The sequence below is a fragment of the Sorghum bicolor genome, chromosome 7 (genome assembly GCF_000003195.3).
Source record: "Sorghum bicolor cultivar BTx623 chromosome 7, Sorghum_bicolor_NCBIv3, whole genome shotgun sequence".
NCBI lineage: Eukaryota > Viridiplantae > Streptophyta > Magnoliopsida > Poales > Poaceae > Sorghum > Sorghum bicolor.
The window spans coordinates 8473100-8489958 of record NC_012876.2 but is presented as its reverse complement, the minus strand read 5'-3'; the positions used below and the strand labels follow the sequence as shown (position 1 = coordinate 8489958).

Here is a 16859-nt window from a genome sequence, read left to right as displayed (position 1 = left end):
GCTCTTGCCATTTGCCACCGCAACTAGCATCTTTCTCTTTCTTCATTTTTTTATCAAAGTATGTAATATGCATATATGTATTTTTTATCACTCTTTGATAATATCCTATTTGTTTTTTTAATGTTAAACGATGAACGAAGACCAACGGTGTTGTTAGGCCTTAAACGACCATCAAATATGAACATAAACGTCACTAGTAAATGGCTAATTGATTGACCATTTAGTTTTCTTCTTAAATTTTGTGTACTTCTTTTCTCGAAAACTATTTTTTTTTGTACTTGCTAGAATAGTTATCTTTTACATGCATAAATATGTATACTTACTAGTATATATTTTGATTTTTCACATGCACATATAATTTAGTGGAATATACAAAACCATTTAATCCATTTTACTGTATTTAAACACCATCTAAATGGTCTAAATGACCGATTGTTTAGGCTGTTTGTTTACCATCTAAATTTTAGGGTAACATTGGATAACATCAATGAATCGAGTCTGTAAATGACGCCACACTGACAAAACTTAAAGTAAAACCATGAGATGGCTAATTTCACTAATCTTGTCTAGAGAACTTACTAGCTATAGGTATTCTTTTAATTATTATGTATATATCATTAAGATTTTTTTGTCATTAAGTGTCTTGATGATCTTTTTTCACCTATTCGTATTGTTTGGGTGCTTACTTTTTAAAAGAACAATTTTGTGGCTCGTTGAAAAACAAGCTTTTGAAGACTTAAAACAGTTTTTATAGATTGGATTTTGGATTAATAAAATGTGATGCTCCCTCCTTTTTAAATTATAATACATTTTGGTTTTTTCTAGAACCATTGATTTTTTTTGCTGCATGTCCCTAGACATAAATTGTATATCTAGATACAAAGCAAAATTTATATATGTATAGAAATGTCAAAATATCCTATAATTTGAAATAAAGGGAGTAATAATTGATACCCGATTTTCACCTCATAATAACTAACGCCGAACACAAGCTAAATTTCAGGGCAGATTCATTGTACATGCACGTACGCGTGTGCGATTCCCAGGATGGACGTAGCAAATCTTAGCCCCTTGTCCCCCGGGGCCCGCAATTTTCGGATGCGACAGAAATCCACGGGATAAAATTCCACCACGTCCCCGTCGTCCTCCACCCAGAGCTTGTCCCTCTCGCTTCCTCCCCAGTTTCAGCTTCCAAGAACCCGTGAACTGAGTGAAGTGGAGTGAGGAGGTTGGCGGAACCGGAACCCCGGGCCCCGGCGAGACGAGATGATCGCACAAGGCCTCCGCAGATCCAGTGCCGCCTCCTCCCAGGTGATGACCTCTCGATCATGGTCGTGGATAATGGAGATAGGCGGCTGTGTCCTCAACCATGTTTGGTTTTTCAGGCCCAGCGCCAGCGGTGCGCACGAACTAAAAAAAAAAAAAAAGCTGTTTTCTGTATTTTTACGAAAAAAATCGTTTGGGGTCAGAAATGGGACGTAGATAAGGTTTTTAGTTAGGTTAATGGCAGAGAAAAAAAAGGATTTCTTGTTTTTTTTTTCTTGGCCGAGCAGCTGATGCCTGATAGAGCAGAGTTAAGCAGCTTATGTGGACTCAAATCTTTTGTGTTGATGCAATTGGTTCCATTCTTGATATTATTGTTATAACCTCTCCTTGCGTGAACTGAAACTGTAATGGCTTGGTTCAAGATCATTACTTCCTTTCGGACAGTTTTGACGCTCGACCTCGAGTAGTTCAGAACAGAGAACACTGCAAATAGTTTTTGTTTCAGTCTGTGTCCTTTTAAGCTGTTATATCTGATCCCCTCTCATTTTTCTTTGATCACTTTTCCTCACGCCGCCATGCAGGTTAGCAGGCTGGTGAAATACATTGCTAGTGCTGGAAGGTTGCAAGGGGGACATAGTTTTTCAGAGTCACCTGCCAGATGTTACAGTTCTGAACCTTCACTTCAGGCGACAGAAGAAAATGGGTGTGTAGAATTTCCAACTGCAGGATTTTGACAGTTTACTGTGAGCTAGGTTGTAACGTCTGTGCAGATATGATTTGTCCTGTTTATGCTAAAATATATTCTGTATGTCAGGTTTAAGGGGCATAGCATGCTGGCTCCATTCACAGCAGGATGGCAGAGCACTGATTTACATCCATTGGTTATAGAGAGATCAGAGGTTTGGCGCTCTTGCACTGTACAAGTTTTCGGTTCCTTGTTACAGTGCAGCACAGGCTTTTGAAAATGGATATTAGCATGTTCGTTTCTTGTCACATTGCAGTGGTTGTCAGTGGCGCCTTACATCTTGTGGCCCATTTGCAGGGTTCTTACGTTTATGACATCAATGGGAAGAAGTATATAGATGCTCTTGCAGGACTGTGGTGTACAGCTTTAGGTATGTGCAGACTTTGGTGTCAGATTTGATGTGTAATTGGAGAAATCTATATGATTGATTCCCAGATTTGCAATGTAGTGAAGTAAAAAGTAGATAGTATAGGGCCTTGTTTAGTTCCGAAAAAATTTCGGATTTCGCTACTGTAGCACTTTCGTTTTTATTTGACAAATATTGTCCAATCATGAACTAACTAGAATCAAAAGATTCGTCTCGCGATTTACAGACAAACTGTGTAATTAGTTTTTGTTTTCGTCTATATTTAATGCTTCATGCATGTGCCGCAAGATTCGATGTGACGGGGAATCTTAAAAACTTTTTGGATTTCGGGGTGAACTAAACAAGGCCAGGTGTTGTCTGTTGATAAACTTTCAACAAAAGAAATAGAACAAAGATACTCCTGAATTGACTGAAACTGTACTTCAGTAGAAATTGACTGACACTCACTGACTGCTCACACTTGATGAAACTCTGCTGCAATGGTAATGAACAAAATTATCAGCTAATACAAGTCAATTGTAGGCCTCTAAAGACTAAAGATGCAGTATCTTTTGTTACTGATGTGACACCGTGACCGGTGGCACACACACTGCATCATGGTAACAGTAACATACATATTCACATTGTTACTCGGGCATATGGTGTGGGTATTGGCTCTTAATCGGGTGTGTGTGTGTGTGTGTGAATTTTTGGCTCTGACACACAAAAGAACAGCACATAATTTATGTTAAAGATAGAAAACATGGTCCAAATACATGCTGCTGCCTGTACTCATTGCCTAACATACAAATCCTTGGCACCGGGTCCAGCGATGGTCATGGGCTCATGGCAGCTCCTGCTCACCTGCTTCCTGCATGACCTGCTGCACTGATGGCTTGTGTCCACACACTTTTTTTTCCTAAAGGGCAGCAAAATCGTTGCCACAAAATTTATTAGAAGAAATGGTCCATTTTTTTAGGAAAAAACGGCATCAAAGACACAGTGGTATGTGTGATTTGAAAAGAATGTTTTGAACCTTGCCAGTAACATTTCTGTCTGCTACATTGCGTGTTGTTAGCCTTAAAATTTGTATGCACTGTTCACATTGTTTTCAGGTGGTAATGAGCCTCGACTAGTCAAAGCAGCAACTGAGCAATTACACAAATTACCGTTCTACCATTCCTTTTGGAACCGTACAACCAAACCCTCATTGGTAATATACTTTTGACATTTTATTGTCCATCTCTGCACAGCGTATTTTTGTTGATGATTTTCTCTTTCAAACTTTTCCATTGTCTTACAGATCATTTCTGTTCCTATTCTAATATTCGATGAAAGAAACAAGGGGTCTTAATGTGGACCATTGCATCTCTATGGATTTCTTATTATGTTGATAAATTGCTAGTTTGCAAGCCTTGATAATTAACTCCCTTGCGAATATCGTTACAGGACCTTGCAAATGAAATTCTCAGCATGTTCACTGCAAGGGAAATGGGAAAGGTGTTCTTCACAAATAGTGGTTCAGAAGCAAATGACTCCCAGGTATGATCATTGATAAAATAAAAGAATACTGAACATTTGTTGGAGTTTATTCCAGTCATATTTAAACAGCGGCTCTTTATATCTAAAAGCTCTTCTCGAGTGCAAAATAATATGAAACAATGTACATTTTGTAAAGAACATATTATAGTTTAATCATGTGGACTTCATATTCTATTTTACTGAAATGTTACCAATATTGATGGTTATGTGTGTACACTTCTGTTTCATCCTTTTGAGAAATTACCTGTACATGCTAAAAAGGGCTATATTACTGATTCCTGTTTATAACTGCTGCTTATTTTCTCCATTCCTGCTGATCTTCCTGTGGTATTTCTTTCCAGAAGATGGGCTGACAGACATGTTTTTTTGAACAGGTTAAACTAGTGTGGTATTATAACAATGCACTGGGAAGGCCAGACAAGAAGAAATTTATTGCTCGCTCAAAATCGTGAGATCCCATTTCCTTTCTCTATCCAACTGTCTTCCAGCAGATATTCTTATCACTGCAAATCTTTGTCTATCGTTACTTGATACTCCAATTCAATCACTTATTGGTTGATAACTTGGGTAGAATATACCATATTCTTGAAGGCCAGTAAAAATTGCTTAGCATATCAGTTCCAGATGATGATAGGGTCACAACATGCACCTTATTGTGTTTGCTGTATCATAACTAGAAACAAAATGGACAGTCAAAGAATTAAATTATAATTGTCATTCATCTGCATTCATGTATTATCTCAGTGCTAATATTTTCTGTAGTGCTGAAGGTTTATAGTTTTATTTTAACAAAGTCTTGAAGTATTTTGAATGAAATTACAACCTTTCTTCTTCATTGTTCTTACAGGTATCATGGGTCAACCTTGATTGCAGCTAGTTTATCAGGGTAACAAACTATCCCATATGTTCAGTTGTTCTCATTTGAGTCAGTTCACACGTATTTGTCACAAATTCTTCTTTATCTGTAGTCTGCCAGCGCTTCATCAGAAGTTCGATCTACCAGCACCTTTTGTCCTGCACACAGACTGCCCTCACTACTGGCGATTCTGTCTTCCTGGTACCCTGCTTCTACTGTTTTTATGTACAATACCCCCCAGGATGTTATGCTTACTAAATGACTGTTTTGATATAGATGAGACAGAAGAAGAGTTTTCAACTAGACTTGCCAACAATTTGGAGAATCTTATCCTCAAAGAAGGACCTGAAACAGTAAAACACTATTTATATATTTTTTTGATAATGGAACAACCGTTCTTATACTTTTACATATGTTTCAAAAAATTTCTCTTGTCTTTGCCTTTTTCAGATTGCTGCTTTCATTGCTGAACCTGTGATGGGTGCTGGTGGTGTTATCCTCCCTCCAAAGACCTATTTTGAGAAGGTGATCTACAACAGTATGTGATACAATTTTTTTTCATGACTCCTAAGAAAACATAGCAAGGGTTACTGTAATTCTGTGATTATCTTTTCAATGTCACAAACATTGACTTTAATTGGATTTAGCTCCCAATGCTACATGGAATTTGGAACCAGATCTTTCATCCCATTAAGTGCTTGTTTGAACAAACCCAGATCCTTCTTAAATTAAGTCTTGGCGCTTAATTCTGTTATTATCTGTGATTAAATTCAATGTTTGTGACTTAATTTAAGAAGGATCCCATTGAACAAACCCAGATCTTTCATCCCACTAAGCGCCAAGACTTAATTTTCCATGTGGATTAGGAGGGATTGTGGAAGGAGCTCATTTCCCTCTCCAATCCACATGTAGGGCTTGTTAGGACCGGAGGGCACTAAAGGGGAGGTTTGGGGAATTAACTGAAGGAACCTGTATTGGGATTTGGGATGGAATGGGTATCCAAACAAGCGCCAAGACTTAATTTAAGAAGGAAACCATAAACACACTACATTCTTTCCATTAACTGGAATGTAAAAGTTGGAGTATTCTTTGTATCATTCTTTACTCTGGATGTCTGAATCAAGGGTTGCATCGAGGATCCAATTATCGCTGCATGTTCTCTCCAGTTTTTCTGTCATTTATCTCACTACTGAAAGAAGGTGTTTCTGATTCTTTATGTTGTAACAACATATTCCTTGCATCGCTAGCTTCTTTGTATTGTTATACTTTTACAAAAAGAAAGGTGTTTCTCAGTGCAATTAGTATAGCTTAGGTTGTTTCAGGTCAAATGTTTTTACTGCCGTGCTGCATTGCTGCCTCTTTTGATCTTATGAAATTCTGTTCCTTCTAAACAGATTCAAGCAGTTCTGAAGAAGTATGACATCTTGTTAATTGCGGATGAGGTAATATATGTCTATCCAGAAAAATGAAAAAGTCTAATTCTGGACTAAGGTGAGGATATTGCTAGGTTGAGAATTTACTGAGTCAACATCTTGTTTTAGGTCATTACTGCATTTGGAAGACTAGGGACAATGTTTGGTTGCGATATGTATAACATTAAACCAGATCTTGTCTCCATAGCTAAGGTTAGTTCAATATATACTTATTATTTACGAGTACTTTTTTTTTATAAACTAATGGAAAACTTAATGCACTTTTCCTGTAACAGGCTCTTTCTTCTGCATATATGCCAATTGGAGCAATTCTTGTAAGCCCAGAAGTAACAGATGTAATCTATTCGCAGAGCAATAAACTTGGTAAATCTAATCCCATCGTGTAAACTCATTTTTCTATTGCTACTACTACTACTATATTGACAAGAGGCATATTTCTTTATTAAAGGTTCTTTTGCTCATGGCTTTACATACTCGGGCCATCCAGTTTCTTGTGCTGTTGCTGTGGAAACCTTGAAGATATATAAGTAAATGACTCTCTCTAATGATGGAAAATACTCCTTTTATGTCAACGTGTGTGTCTGATTAATCCTTGATATACTGTCTGTTAGGGAAAGGAATATTATAGAACATGTTAACAAAATTGCTCCAAGGTTCCAAGAGGGAATCAAGGCCTTCTCAGGAAGCCCAATTGTTGGGGAGGTACACATCTAAATGAGTAGATTCTTATTTTTACATATTTCAGAGGATTCTTTCTTGTTTATACTAATCCATTGGGCGCTCCTCCATACAGATACGTGGTGTGGGACTGATACTTGGAACTGAGTTTGTTGACAACAAATCTCCAAATGATCCATTCCCAGCTGAATGGGGTTTGTTGCTTTATTGATTTCGTGTCCCATTTTTCAAAAAATTTAGAAATAATCCAACTTTAAGGCTTCCCAAGATGTTCTCTGAAGAATTACTTAATGTTCATGAATTAGTGTAGCATATCAAGGCAAAATTTGTCACTGTCCCAGAGTTAAAAGAAACCTTGCTGAGTTATTTGATGGTGATAGTATACTGATTTTATTATGATTGGTAACTCCAGGTGTTGGTTCGATCTTTGGTGCTGAGTGTGAGAAGCGTGGGATGCTCATCAGGGTGGCTGGGGACAGCATCATGCTGTCACCCCCACTGATCATGACTCCCAATGAAGTTGAAGAAGTAAGCCCGTTTAACATTTCCCAGTCACTTTTGCCTACCGATATAATCATTTAACCAACATGAAACTAACAAAAGTCTGATTGACCTCTTAGATCATAAGCAAATTCGGTGATGCCCTGAAGGCCACAGAGGAAAGGATTGGAGAACTGAAATCCAGGAAGAATTAGCCAATGCTGCTGGTTGTAACGATGGTGAGGATGATGACACCAATGTTCAGCATACAGTGTAATTTCAAACTTTATTTCAATAAAGTGCTGGAACCAACTGTTCCTTGTTATCGAGCAATAGGGAATACCGGAATACATCTACTTAATCAGAGTAGGATACCCTTGACTTTGTGCTGGTACAGGTGTACAGGTTTTACAGATATATAGTGCTATCTAGCTTGGTTTATATAATGTAGGGCCACAATTTTTTTCCGAAAACAAACTGTTACCTTTGGACATCCAAATTTCTGGTTAGGCTAACCAATAAGTAAAACAAATTAAGGGCACCATTTCTTGATTATATACAGTAGCTAAAACATTATGGTTAGCATCAATATCGGTTGACATCAACTTGACTACTACTGATGGTTGTGAAGTATATACATATATCTTATGGTTAGGTTGGCCTTGTGTTTGGGTTTAGTTTGGTTGGAGCTTTAGCGTTAGGTGGCTTGCTTGATCTTGTTGTTTCTCTAAGTTGGAATTGGTCCATATAGGGGCAAATACGGGTTGAATCTGTGTTCAAATTCATCTGTTTGACAGTCTTTGTTGTTTACCAAGGGTTGAATTCCCTTGACAAGGAATGTTCCTGTGATTGACCGTCAAATGGTTTCGTCTAAAACAGCAGGGGTAAGTCATTAGGGGGACTATATCAGGCTAATACTCATTTTCATCGCCAGAATACTTCAGCCCAACCATACACAAGCTGTGCAACTTTTTTAATCAAATGTATTCGAATTCTGTACCAAATTTAAGATTGAATAAAACAGAATAACATATAGACAGGCAGCATCACCTTATACAATTAAGAACATTGATTGAATCAACGACTAAGCACAGGTATATACAAACCACGCTAGAAAAATATCCAGTCTGTCGTCATGTATACTCCATCCCAAATTGGACGTGGAAAGTCAAAGCATATCAAATTTGACTAAAGTTATAGTAAAAATTTAAAAAACTTATGATATCAAATATGTATACTATAAAAATATAATTAATAAAGAATCTAATAATACTTAGTTACTATTATAAATATTATTGTCTTATCATATGAATTTGGTTAAACTTGAGATGCTTTAACTTTTTAAGATTTTTAAAATGATTTATAATTTGGAATGGAGGGAGTATCACAGGACGGCATGACCATATTGATAGCAGCACATTGTGTCAATGGACATATTTTTTTTATTTGTGACAGATCGTGTTTAAACAGCCGCACGTCGCAGCAGCACAAAGGGATGGAAATGCAACTCAAATGATCATGGTGGGACCTTCGAGAAGGTAGGAGTTCAAACAGATCACAATCCTTGATTTTTTGATAAATAAAATAATTATGTGATTAAAATAATTTTTATATACGAGAAAAAAGAAATTATCTAACGTGACCAAAAGATTTCCTTGCTTACCTGTTTTTGTCGCATGGAAGGCAAGTAGGAACACTGGATCACACGTACATATTCTACCGATCTATCCTTAAATATTTTGATTTGGCAGCCATATATTCTTTTGGATTTTATAGTCCAAACAGATTGACCCTAAACTGAAATATGGAATTTTGGGGAGAATCTTAATTTAAAATTGCAAAATGAATGCTGTCACTTGATTTTCTCATCCTTCTTAAAAATTATAATTTTTTCCATACCTCTAGGTATTTCGTTTAGGATCGATGGACAAAAAATATTCAAAAAAAAAATCTATGAAAAAACTTATTTTTCTTATACTAAGGTAAATTGGATTACAAGTGTTGGACTTTGCGCTAAAGAGTCTCTATCCTAGTGGTTAGAGCACCATAGTAGACCTAAGTTTGGCTTCTTGTGGGAACGAATTTAAACAAGTCTAGGTTAAAAATATATATAGAAAAGGTTGGAGTTTCCCCTGCTGACTCCTGTCAAAAAAATGTATGACTTTGCCTAACACATTTTTTTGGAAGAATGTTTTTTGAAAGTCGTTCAGCCAGGAAATGACAATGTATAAATTTGCAATTTCTATAACAAAAGTGCAATAAAAAATAACCTTAGAAAAATATTATAACTTCACATTCGGAAGAATGATTTTTGGAAGTAGTTCAGCCAGGAAATGACAAGGTATATATTTGTAATTTCTATAACAAAAGTGCAATAAAAAATAAAAAAAATATTATAACCTTAACCTCATGTTCAAGTTCAACACACGTATGGGACCATATACCTGATTAGTAAATCTAATTACGCATGTCATTGATCGTTACTCATCACATTGGAGCTAATTGATCCAACTACAAGATATGTTTCCTACTATTTTGTCTACTTTATAAAATAAAAAAATACATGAATATATATTTTCTTTTATTACCTCAAAGGTAATATGTAGTAATAGACATTCAGATCTATGCTTCACACTTATTTGGGAGTACCATAGCAAGACCCTTTACAGTGAGCATGTCAAGCCACGGCTGGGGAAATAACAAGAGCACCAAAGTTAGCTAGAAAAATGACATACATGAGACCTGTTGGGTACTGTTGAGCTTCTGTGCTGCTACAATTCTTATGGTGCTCTGCTTGATGTATTATGAATCCTCTGTTTTGCCGAAAACATCGGTGCTCGCTCGAGTCCAGCCGAACTGTCAGTGTAGAGCCAAATGATAGAAGAAAGAAATGAGGAACCACATTTCTTTGTCAAACAAAGGTGTATCATTTTCAGTGTACCTAGCTATGATGTTTGGGAACTGCTGAAGTAGCTATGGTTACTATCTAATATACATTTTGTCGTCATCAATTTGGCCACTTTGTTATGGCTGAAGTGCTTGTCTCATTGTATGCATGTATGTAGTGGGTTTGGTTGGTCTTGTGTTTTGGGTTGATTGAAGCTTAATTTGGTGGGTTTGGTGGCTAGCTCCCGTTGAATTTCCAAGAAGGAATGGGTCGTCAATGTCTATACAGGCTGCAAACATACGTGCACGGAGTTGTATTTGTTTATTTAGAGGCCAGAGCATGGGCAGGGCAGGTGACATTTGTCAGTTTGACATGCTTTTTTCTTCATTTCTGAGAGCTGAATTCGTTTGGTACTGTAGATTATTCTTCTGAATGACCAGAACGGAAGGTGGTCAAATTCAACTTTCGCTCGTTGATCAGAGTAATCAGCGATTTAGCATCATAGAAATTGATGGCATGTGGGGTTTATTAATTATAATATCAGTCTGTTTTCCCCTTTTCTATGTTTTGAAGTGTGGTTAAAACACAGAACATATATAGCTGCGCCGAAAGGAATATATAGCATGTGTGGTTAAAAAAAATACACGACGTATATAGCTGAACCTGAACCTGAACTGAAAGGAAATGCAGGTATAATTAAGTATGACGAAATTGAAGAAACGGAGTCAGATGTAATGGAATAATTAATATCGGATGGTGCAAAGCAAGAGGATTATATATTAAGAATGGCTCAACAAATACCCAACACATGCGTTCATACACGGGTAAAACAACAGGAGTGAATTCGAAGGCGAGTATACTCTCTAGTAGCTACGACGAGTAGAATATACATATATGTATATAAATGAGACACAGGCACACAAAAGAGCAGCACATGATGGTCATCAACCGCCGGTCACCAGCTAGCTATAGCTACTATGCCCTGCCCTGCAGGACAGGGCGATGGAGCACGACAGCTAGCAGCTTCCCCGGTGGTGGATCGATGACGCCGCCGTCGTCGTCCTCAGAAGCACATGTCGAGGACGCAGCAGCAGCAGATGGCGGCGCAGCTGTGATCGATCGATCAGCAGAACAAAGAAGGGGTGGTGTTGTTAGCATACAGTACAAACACTGCAAATATATTACACGCGCGTGTAGTTACTCTCATCTATATATCTCTAGATTTTAGGTGTATATGACCGGACGAAATGTATATAGACAAAGTATATGATCATACTAAACCATCTAGAGTGATATATATGTTAAGTATGCATACATACATAGAGTATATGATTATACTTATTGTATATAATATAGTAGTGGCATTTTAGTAATATATTTAAAATATAATTTTTTTTGAAAAATTTTCGCGTGGTAAGATCTAGAGTATCTTAATATGAGTATATAAGCATACTCAAACCGATAAACAAGTATGAATACATACACAATGTAGTTTATTGAGGATGAGAGTAACTACACGTACGTGTACAAAGGAATTTCCATATATATATATATATATATATATATATATATATATATATATATATATATATATATATATATATATATATATATATATATATGATGGTTGCTACGCTCACCATCCTTTCCAGAAACCGTCGTCGCCGCCGCGGCTGGTGGTGGTGGTCTGCTGCTGCTGCTGGCCATAGGCGTACGCGCCGCCGTCCTGGGTCGGCGGGTACGCCGGCGGTGGCGCGACGTAGGCCTGCTGCTGGCCTGGCGGTGGGTACGCGGTGGCGGCCGGCGGCGGGTAGCCTGCTTGGTAGCTCATGGCCGGTGGATGGATGGGTGGTGGATGGATCAGCAGCTAGCAGATGGAGCTGGACTAGTACCAAGCAGGCAGCCAAGCAGAGCAGGTGGAGGTGGACTGAAAAAGGTAATCGTAATATATAGAGGCCGGAGAGGGCTGGAGAGCGTCGTCGACGTGGACTGATCGTTGTGTTGGCTGATCGATCCGGTGAAACGGTTAGCTAGGGAAGGCGCGTTCAGCAGCGGCGGCTGCTGCAGTGTCTCACTGTGTCACGGTCATCTAGACCATAAAGATTGGACGCGCTTTTAATTTTTAATTTTAATTTTTTGAAAAAAAGAAAAATAGACTCCGAGGAATGCGTCTTGTGTCTAGAAGATCGGCTCTACGTTCCTGACTATGAACGTTCGTTGGTGGACTGGTGGTGGGGAGGTCTTATAGTACAGTTAACCACACCACCGGAATTCCTAGCTATGCCGTGAGTCGGAGATTTTGCCGTGTGCTTTTCATCGGACACACGGCAAAGATCAATTTTGCCAAGTGCCACAAGTCCGAAGCATGGCATATCGAAAACTTTCGGCATAACGCCTCTTCACCGTGGGCTAAATTTTTAGCGCACGGCAAAGAGGACGAATTTGTCGTGAGCCGAAGCAAAGCCCTCAGCAAAAAAAAATTATTTCTTGTAGTCAACTAATAATTACTCTTCATCACTTGTGGAGGACTTTCATCATTGTGCAAGACGGTTACCACAGTCGCTAGCCCAATGGTATTCTGGGGATTTTGTGCAGGCGCCACTTTCCTGGCATTGTTCAACATACCGGAAAAATAGAGCCAGTCTACACATTTGCGCATTATACCTCCGCCCGCGACACAGAGGATCGCAGGGGCAGGGTCTTTGACAACAAGGCAGTGCGAGTGTGCACGGAGCTATGGATAAGTCTTTGTATAAACCTAATTGCTCAATACATCACATTCACTGCACATTTTTCAAATAATAATTATGACATATCGTGTCTTTATGCAGGATTTCTTCAGATGGAAACCTGGATATGAGGATGAGGCTCCCCAAGTGGCTTTCAATGCATGCCACAAGCTCGTACTGGACATGCACTACGAGTGTCGTGTCCAGTCCATCGTGACATACCACGCCCAGTACCTTTCTCGGAAGGTGACCAAAACTGAAGCCAGAACCATGATGCTGACCAAGGAAGAATTCATGAAGGTAAATATGCAACACTAATAATATTTTCTTTCCTAACTAAGATTAAGTAACCTTAATATGATCTTCTTATATGTCACATGCTTGATGTCGTGTAGGTTCCTCCGTGATGGTGCAATGCGAATGTCCGTTGCTGGGAGGCAATTGTGGACAGGTGGTTCACTCCTGGGTGGTCAGAGTCGTACAGTGCTGGCAGGGAGCGGCGCGCCCTGATGCAAGGTCCATCACACCATCAAGGCAGTCTTAGCCTTGATGGATACAGAACTAAATGGGTAAGCTAAATCCACTTCTTTCGTATAATGCTCAATTTGACATAATTTCTAATCATCCTGTTGTTTCTTTTGCAGTTGCAAGCACATGATGGGCAGGAAGTCTCCACCTTCCAGGCGTACGTAATGGGACACCAGGATAAGTACAAGACGGCCACTCGCTACAACCCAGATGCCCCAGCCTCGTCGTACAACAACCCCTTTGTCCATGAACGCCTCACTCAGTACATAGAGAAGACAAAGGAGGTATATGGGCCAGACTACGATCCCGCCGCCATGACATTGATGGAGAAGTCGTCATGAGGGCGAAAGGAGGGAAGGTTCGTGGCCGGTACATGATTGGCGACGGCAGCTTGGATTCCAGCACTGTTCCCAGCCTAGCTCAGATCCGAGCAAGGAGCACAAGCTCGAGCGCGCCCATACGCCAACGGCCGAACGCTACGATGAGCATTGTGGCATCTCTCCAGGTAATTTCTGTTTTATTCGTCGTTCGTTGATTTCGACATACATTTGCTTTGCATTATAACATTGCCGTCAATTTTATAGGAGCAGCTGGCCGAATCAGAGAGGCTAAGGGAGGAACAAAGAGTTAGGTAGAAGGCAGAACAGGAGGTTGTTCAATAGAGGATGAACGCGATGTTCCAGTACATGCAAAGTCTTGGAGCAGCTGTAGGTCAACCTCCTTCACCTAAGTTATTCCAACCTATACCTCCTATTGTCAACACTCCTGTGAGTTTGCCTTCTATTTATAACGTTTGTTAAGTCTATATATCCATTGTTAGATAACACTTTTATTTATAATCTTTGTCTGACATGCAACATATTCAACTTTGTGTAGAATCAATCGGCGGCGTCAAATGATCCACCTCCTAGGAAACAAGGAGGATCGGGGTGGGACGCATGGAGCGGGCCAAGGTAGGTGGATTGTGATACTTGATTGCCGGGGGACCAATTGTTTGATGGACTATGGACTTGTGATGGTTATGGACATTATGTGATGCTTGTGGGATTACATGTGTTGTTCATGGAGTTTATGTGTTGGTTGTGGCCTACATGTGATGGACACGGAGTTTATGTGATGGATTTGTCGTATTTATGATATATATGTGATCTGTGATGGTTATGAATATATATGTGATCTGTGATGGTTATGGATATATATGTGATGTGTGATGTATAATGTGATATATATCTGTTGGTTTTGATGACGAAACAACAAAACAAGAAAAAAAATGACCATAGAGGCCGTGCGTTGCACACGGCAAAGAAACCCTTTGCTGTGTGCTATTGCCCACAGCGCATGGCAAAGATGGTGGGCAGAACCACCTGGGAAGTGTCTTTGCCGTGTGCTCTTGCCCTGGCACACGGCAAAAGTTTTTTTTTGATTTTTTTAATTAACAAATATGTCGTGCGCCTGGTCAGGTTGCAGACGGCAAAGCTCTTTTTTTTTAAAAAAAATAATTATTTTGCCGTGAGCCTAGTCAGGCAGCACACGGCAAAGTTCTTTTTCCTTTTTTTAAAAATAATTACTTTGCCGTGAGCCCTATGATCTGGCACACGGCAAAGCTAACCGTTACTGTTCCCTCGGCTGTTAGGTTGCTTTTATGTGCCGAGTGCCACAAAGACACACGACGTAATTTTGCCGTGTACCCGACGGATGGCGCACGACAAAGAAGGTCTTTACTGTCTGCTACTGTGCCGTGCGATGTTTACCGTGCACTGTCCACGGCAAAGTGTTTGCCATGCACTTTAGGCACTTTGCCGTGTGGCTCAGACACACGGCAAAGCTCTTGAATCCAATAGTGCGAGACTAAACAACGCAGTCATTCCGTCCAAAAAAATGCGTCTTGTCTTATATTTTACAATTTATAACATATAAATATCTCTCTCAACAATTATATGTAAATATAATCCATATTTTACATAAGAGGAAGTACCCAAAAACCAGAAACAAAATAATCTGAAAAAAGGTTCCCTGTTCACTCGCAGACGGTAATAAATTTTATGGTTATTTTGGTTTCTACTCTCCGCTAATCAAATTAACTGTAGGAATATAATTAATTACACTGATTGTACTTCAGTTATTTAATTTTATAAAATTGTGTTTGGTTTATTGTGACATGTTATATTTTAACAATTATGTATTTGAGTTATTAGTCTCTTTTCAATTATTAGATAATGGAAGTGTTACCAAATTTGCTTTATGACCATGCGCTAGGGATGGAATGGGCCGTGTTGATCCATTGGATTAGTTGACCCGACCACAAAAGCAAAGGCCATGGGTTATATAGGCCGACCTCAAATCCTAAAATGGGTCAATAAAGCCAAAATCAATGGATACGATGGGTATAATAATATTTTGTCTTAATTTGTTAGTTTTCTCCCATTTTTTTCTGAATAAGCACAGTTGGTCATGACTTATAAGCACGTCCATGCTTAGAACTATAGAGTAATATCATATTTTAGAGGCCAAAACAGATAAAATTAAAATCATAATTAACTTGCAAATTTATTTAATTTATTGTAGTGCTAATAACCCTAATATGTTATCATGATATTTTCAATCTTTTATCTCATTTTTAGAAATATTGATAGTATTTATAGCTCACGACAACAAGAAAATATTTGAGACAATTCATGGCACCTATTTGGCAATCAGGCTATATAGCCTTTAGGTAAAATAGGCAGATCCATATGGTTCCTAAAATTGGCCTTGAGGCCATGGGACGGGTACAAGACAAGCTGGTGTTGGCCCATTCCTATCTTTAGCCTATGCTGAAACGTTGGTTAGATCAGTTAGAAATAACCGAATACCAAATTGCTTAGTTTGTAAGAATTTCTTAGATCTAGTCAGTTCCCATTTTCTAGAAACTGAATTAATTTCTTTAAGAATTGGTGAACCTGCCTTGTTGTTAGGCCTTGTTTACTTGCAAAAAATTTTGCAAAATGTGAACAGTAGCACATTCGTTTGTATTTGACAAATATTATCTAATAATAGGCTAACTAGGTTCAAAAGATTCATCTCACAAATTACATGCAAACTGTGTAATTAGTTATCTTTTTGGACCAAAAATAAAATGTGTTTTTGTGTTTTGGAAGTAAACGGGGCCGAAATGTTTTGGCCCCAAACTGTGCAGTGCCAAACTAAGGCATTAAATAGAGGCTTTTTGTGTCTCTGTTTTGCAAAATATTTTAAAACTAAACACCAAAACTAAAAAAATTGGTGTTAGATTTTTGATGAGCTGTCCAGGGTTTTGGGGGTTTTAGGGTTTTTTTTAAAATTTTTCATGAACACAAGGCCCAAATCAGCCGAACCAATGAACCGAATGCC

At 38.6% G+C, this 16859-nt stretch overlaps 2 protein-coding genes across 3 annotated transcripts in view; one reads left to right on the top strand and one right to left on the bottom strand.

The window, feature by feature from the left end:
• Nucleotides 1138-7761, top strand: LOC8071169 (probable gamma-aminobutyrate transaminase 3, mitochondrial). Its single transcript, XM_002445162.2, has 19 exons — nt 1138-1311; nt 1848-1969; nt 2081-2165; nt 2309-2381; nt 3473-3570; nt 3807-3899; nt 4274-4347; nt 4747-4785; nt 4868-4956; nt 5032-5108; nt 5206-5280; nt 6150-6197; nt 6297-6380; nt 6464-6551; nt 6637-6715; nt 6800-6890; nt 6982-7060; nt 7279-7394; nt 7487-7761. Exons 1-19 carry the CDS (start codon nt 1267-1269, stop codon nt 7559-7561), a joined length of 1530 nt encoding a protein of 509 aa, XP_002445207.1. The 5' UTR covers nt 1138-1266; the 3' UTR covers nt 7562-7761.
• LOC8085149 (cysteine-rich and transmembrane domain-containing protein A) overlaps nt 10981-16859 on the bottom strand; it is a 45588-nt gene continuing 39709 nt past the window's right edge. Inside the window, exons 1-2 of one of the 2 annotated variants that reach the window (XM_002443971.2) lie at nt 11874-12166; nt 10981-11342 (exon numbers count right to left, since the gene is read on the bottom strand). In XM_002443971.2, the coding sequence (XP_002444016.1) occupies nt 11297-11342; nt 11874-12064 (237 nt within the window). In that variant the 5' untranslated portion in view covers nt 12065-12166 and the 3' untranslated portion in view covers nt 10981-11296. Of the gene's footprint in view, nt 11343-11873; nt 12167-16859 lie in introns of those variants that run through there. The other variant, XM_021465284.1, reaches the window with a different exon arrangement.

Coding starts and splice junctions, on each gene's coding strand:
- LOC8071169 (XM_002445162.2), top strand. CDS start 1,267: ATGATCGCACAAGGCCTCCGCAGATCCAGTGCCGCCTCCTCCCAG. Junction 2,382..3,472: donor ACTGTGGTGTACAGCTTTAG/GTATGTGCAGAC, acceptor CATTGTTTTCAG/GTGGTAATGAGCCTCGACTA. Junction 7,061..7,278: donor TCCATTCCCAGCTGAATGGG/GTTTGTTGCTTT, acceptor TGGTAACTCCAG/GTGTTGGTTCGATCTTTGGT.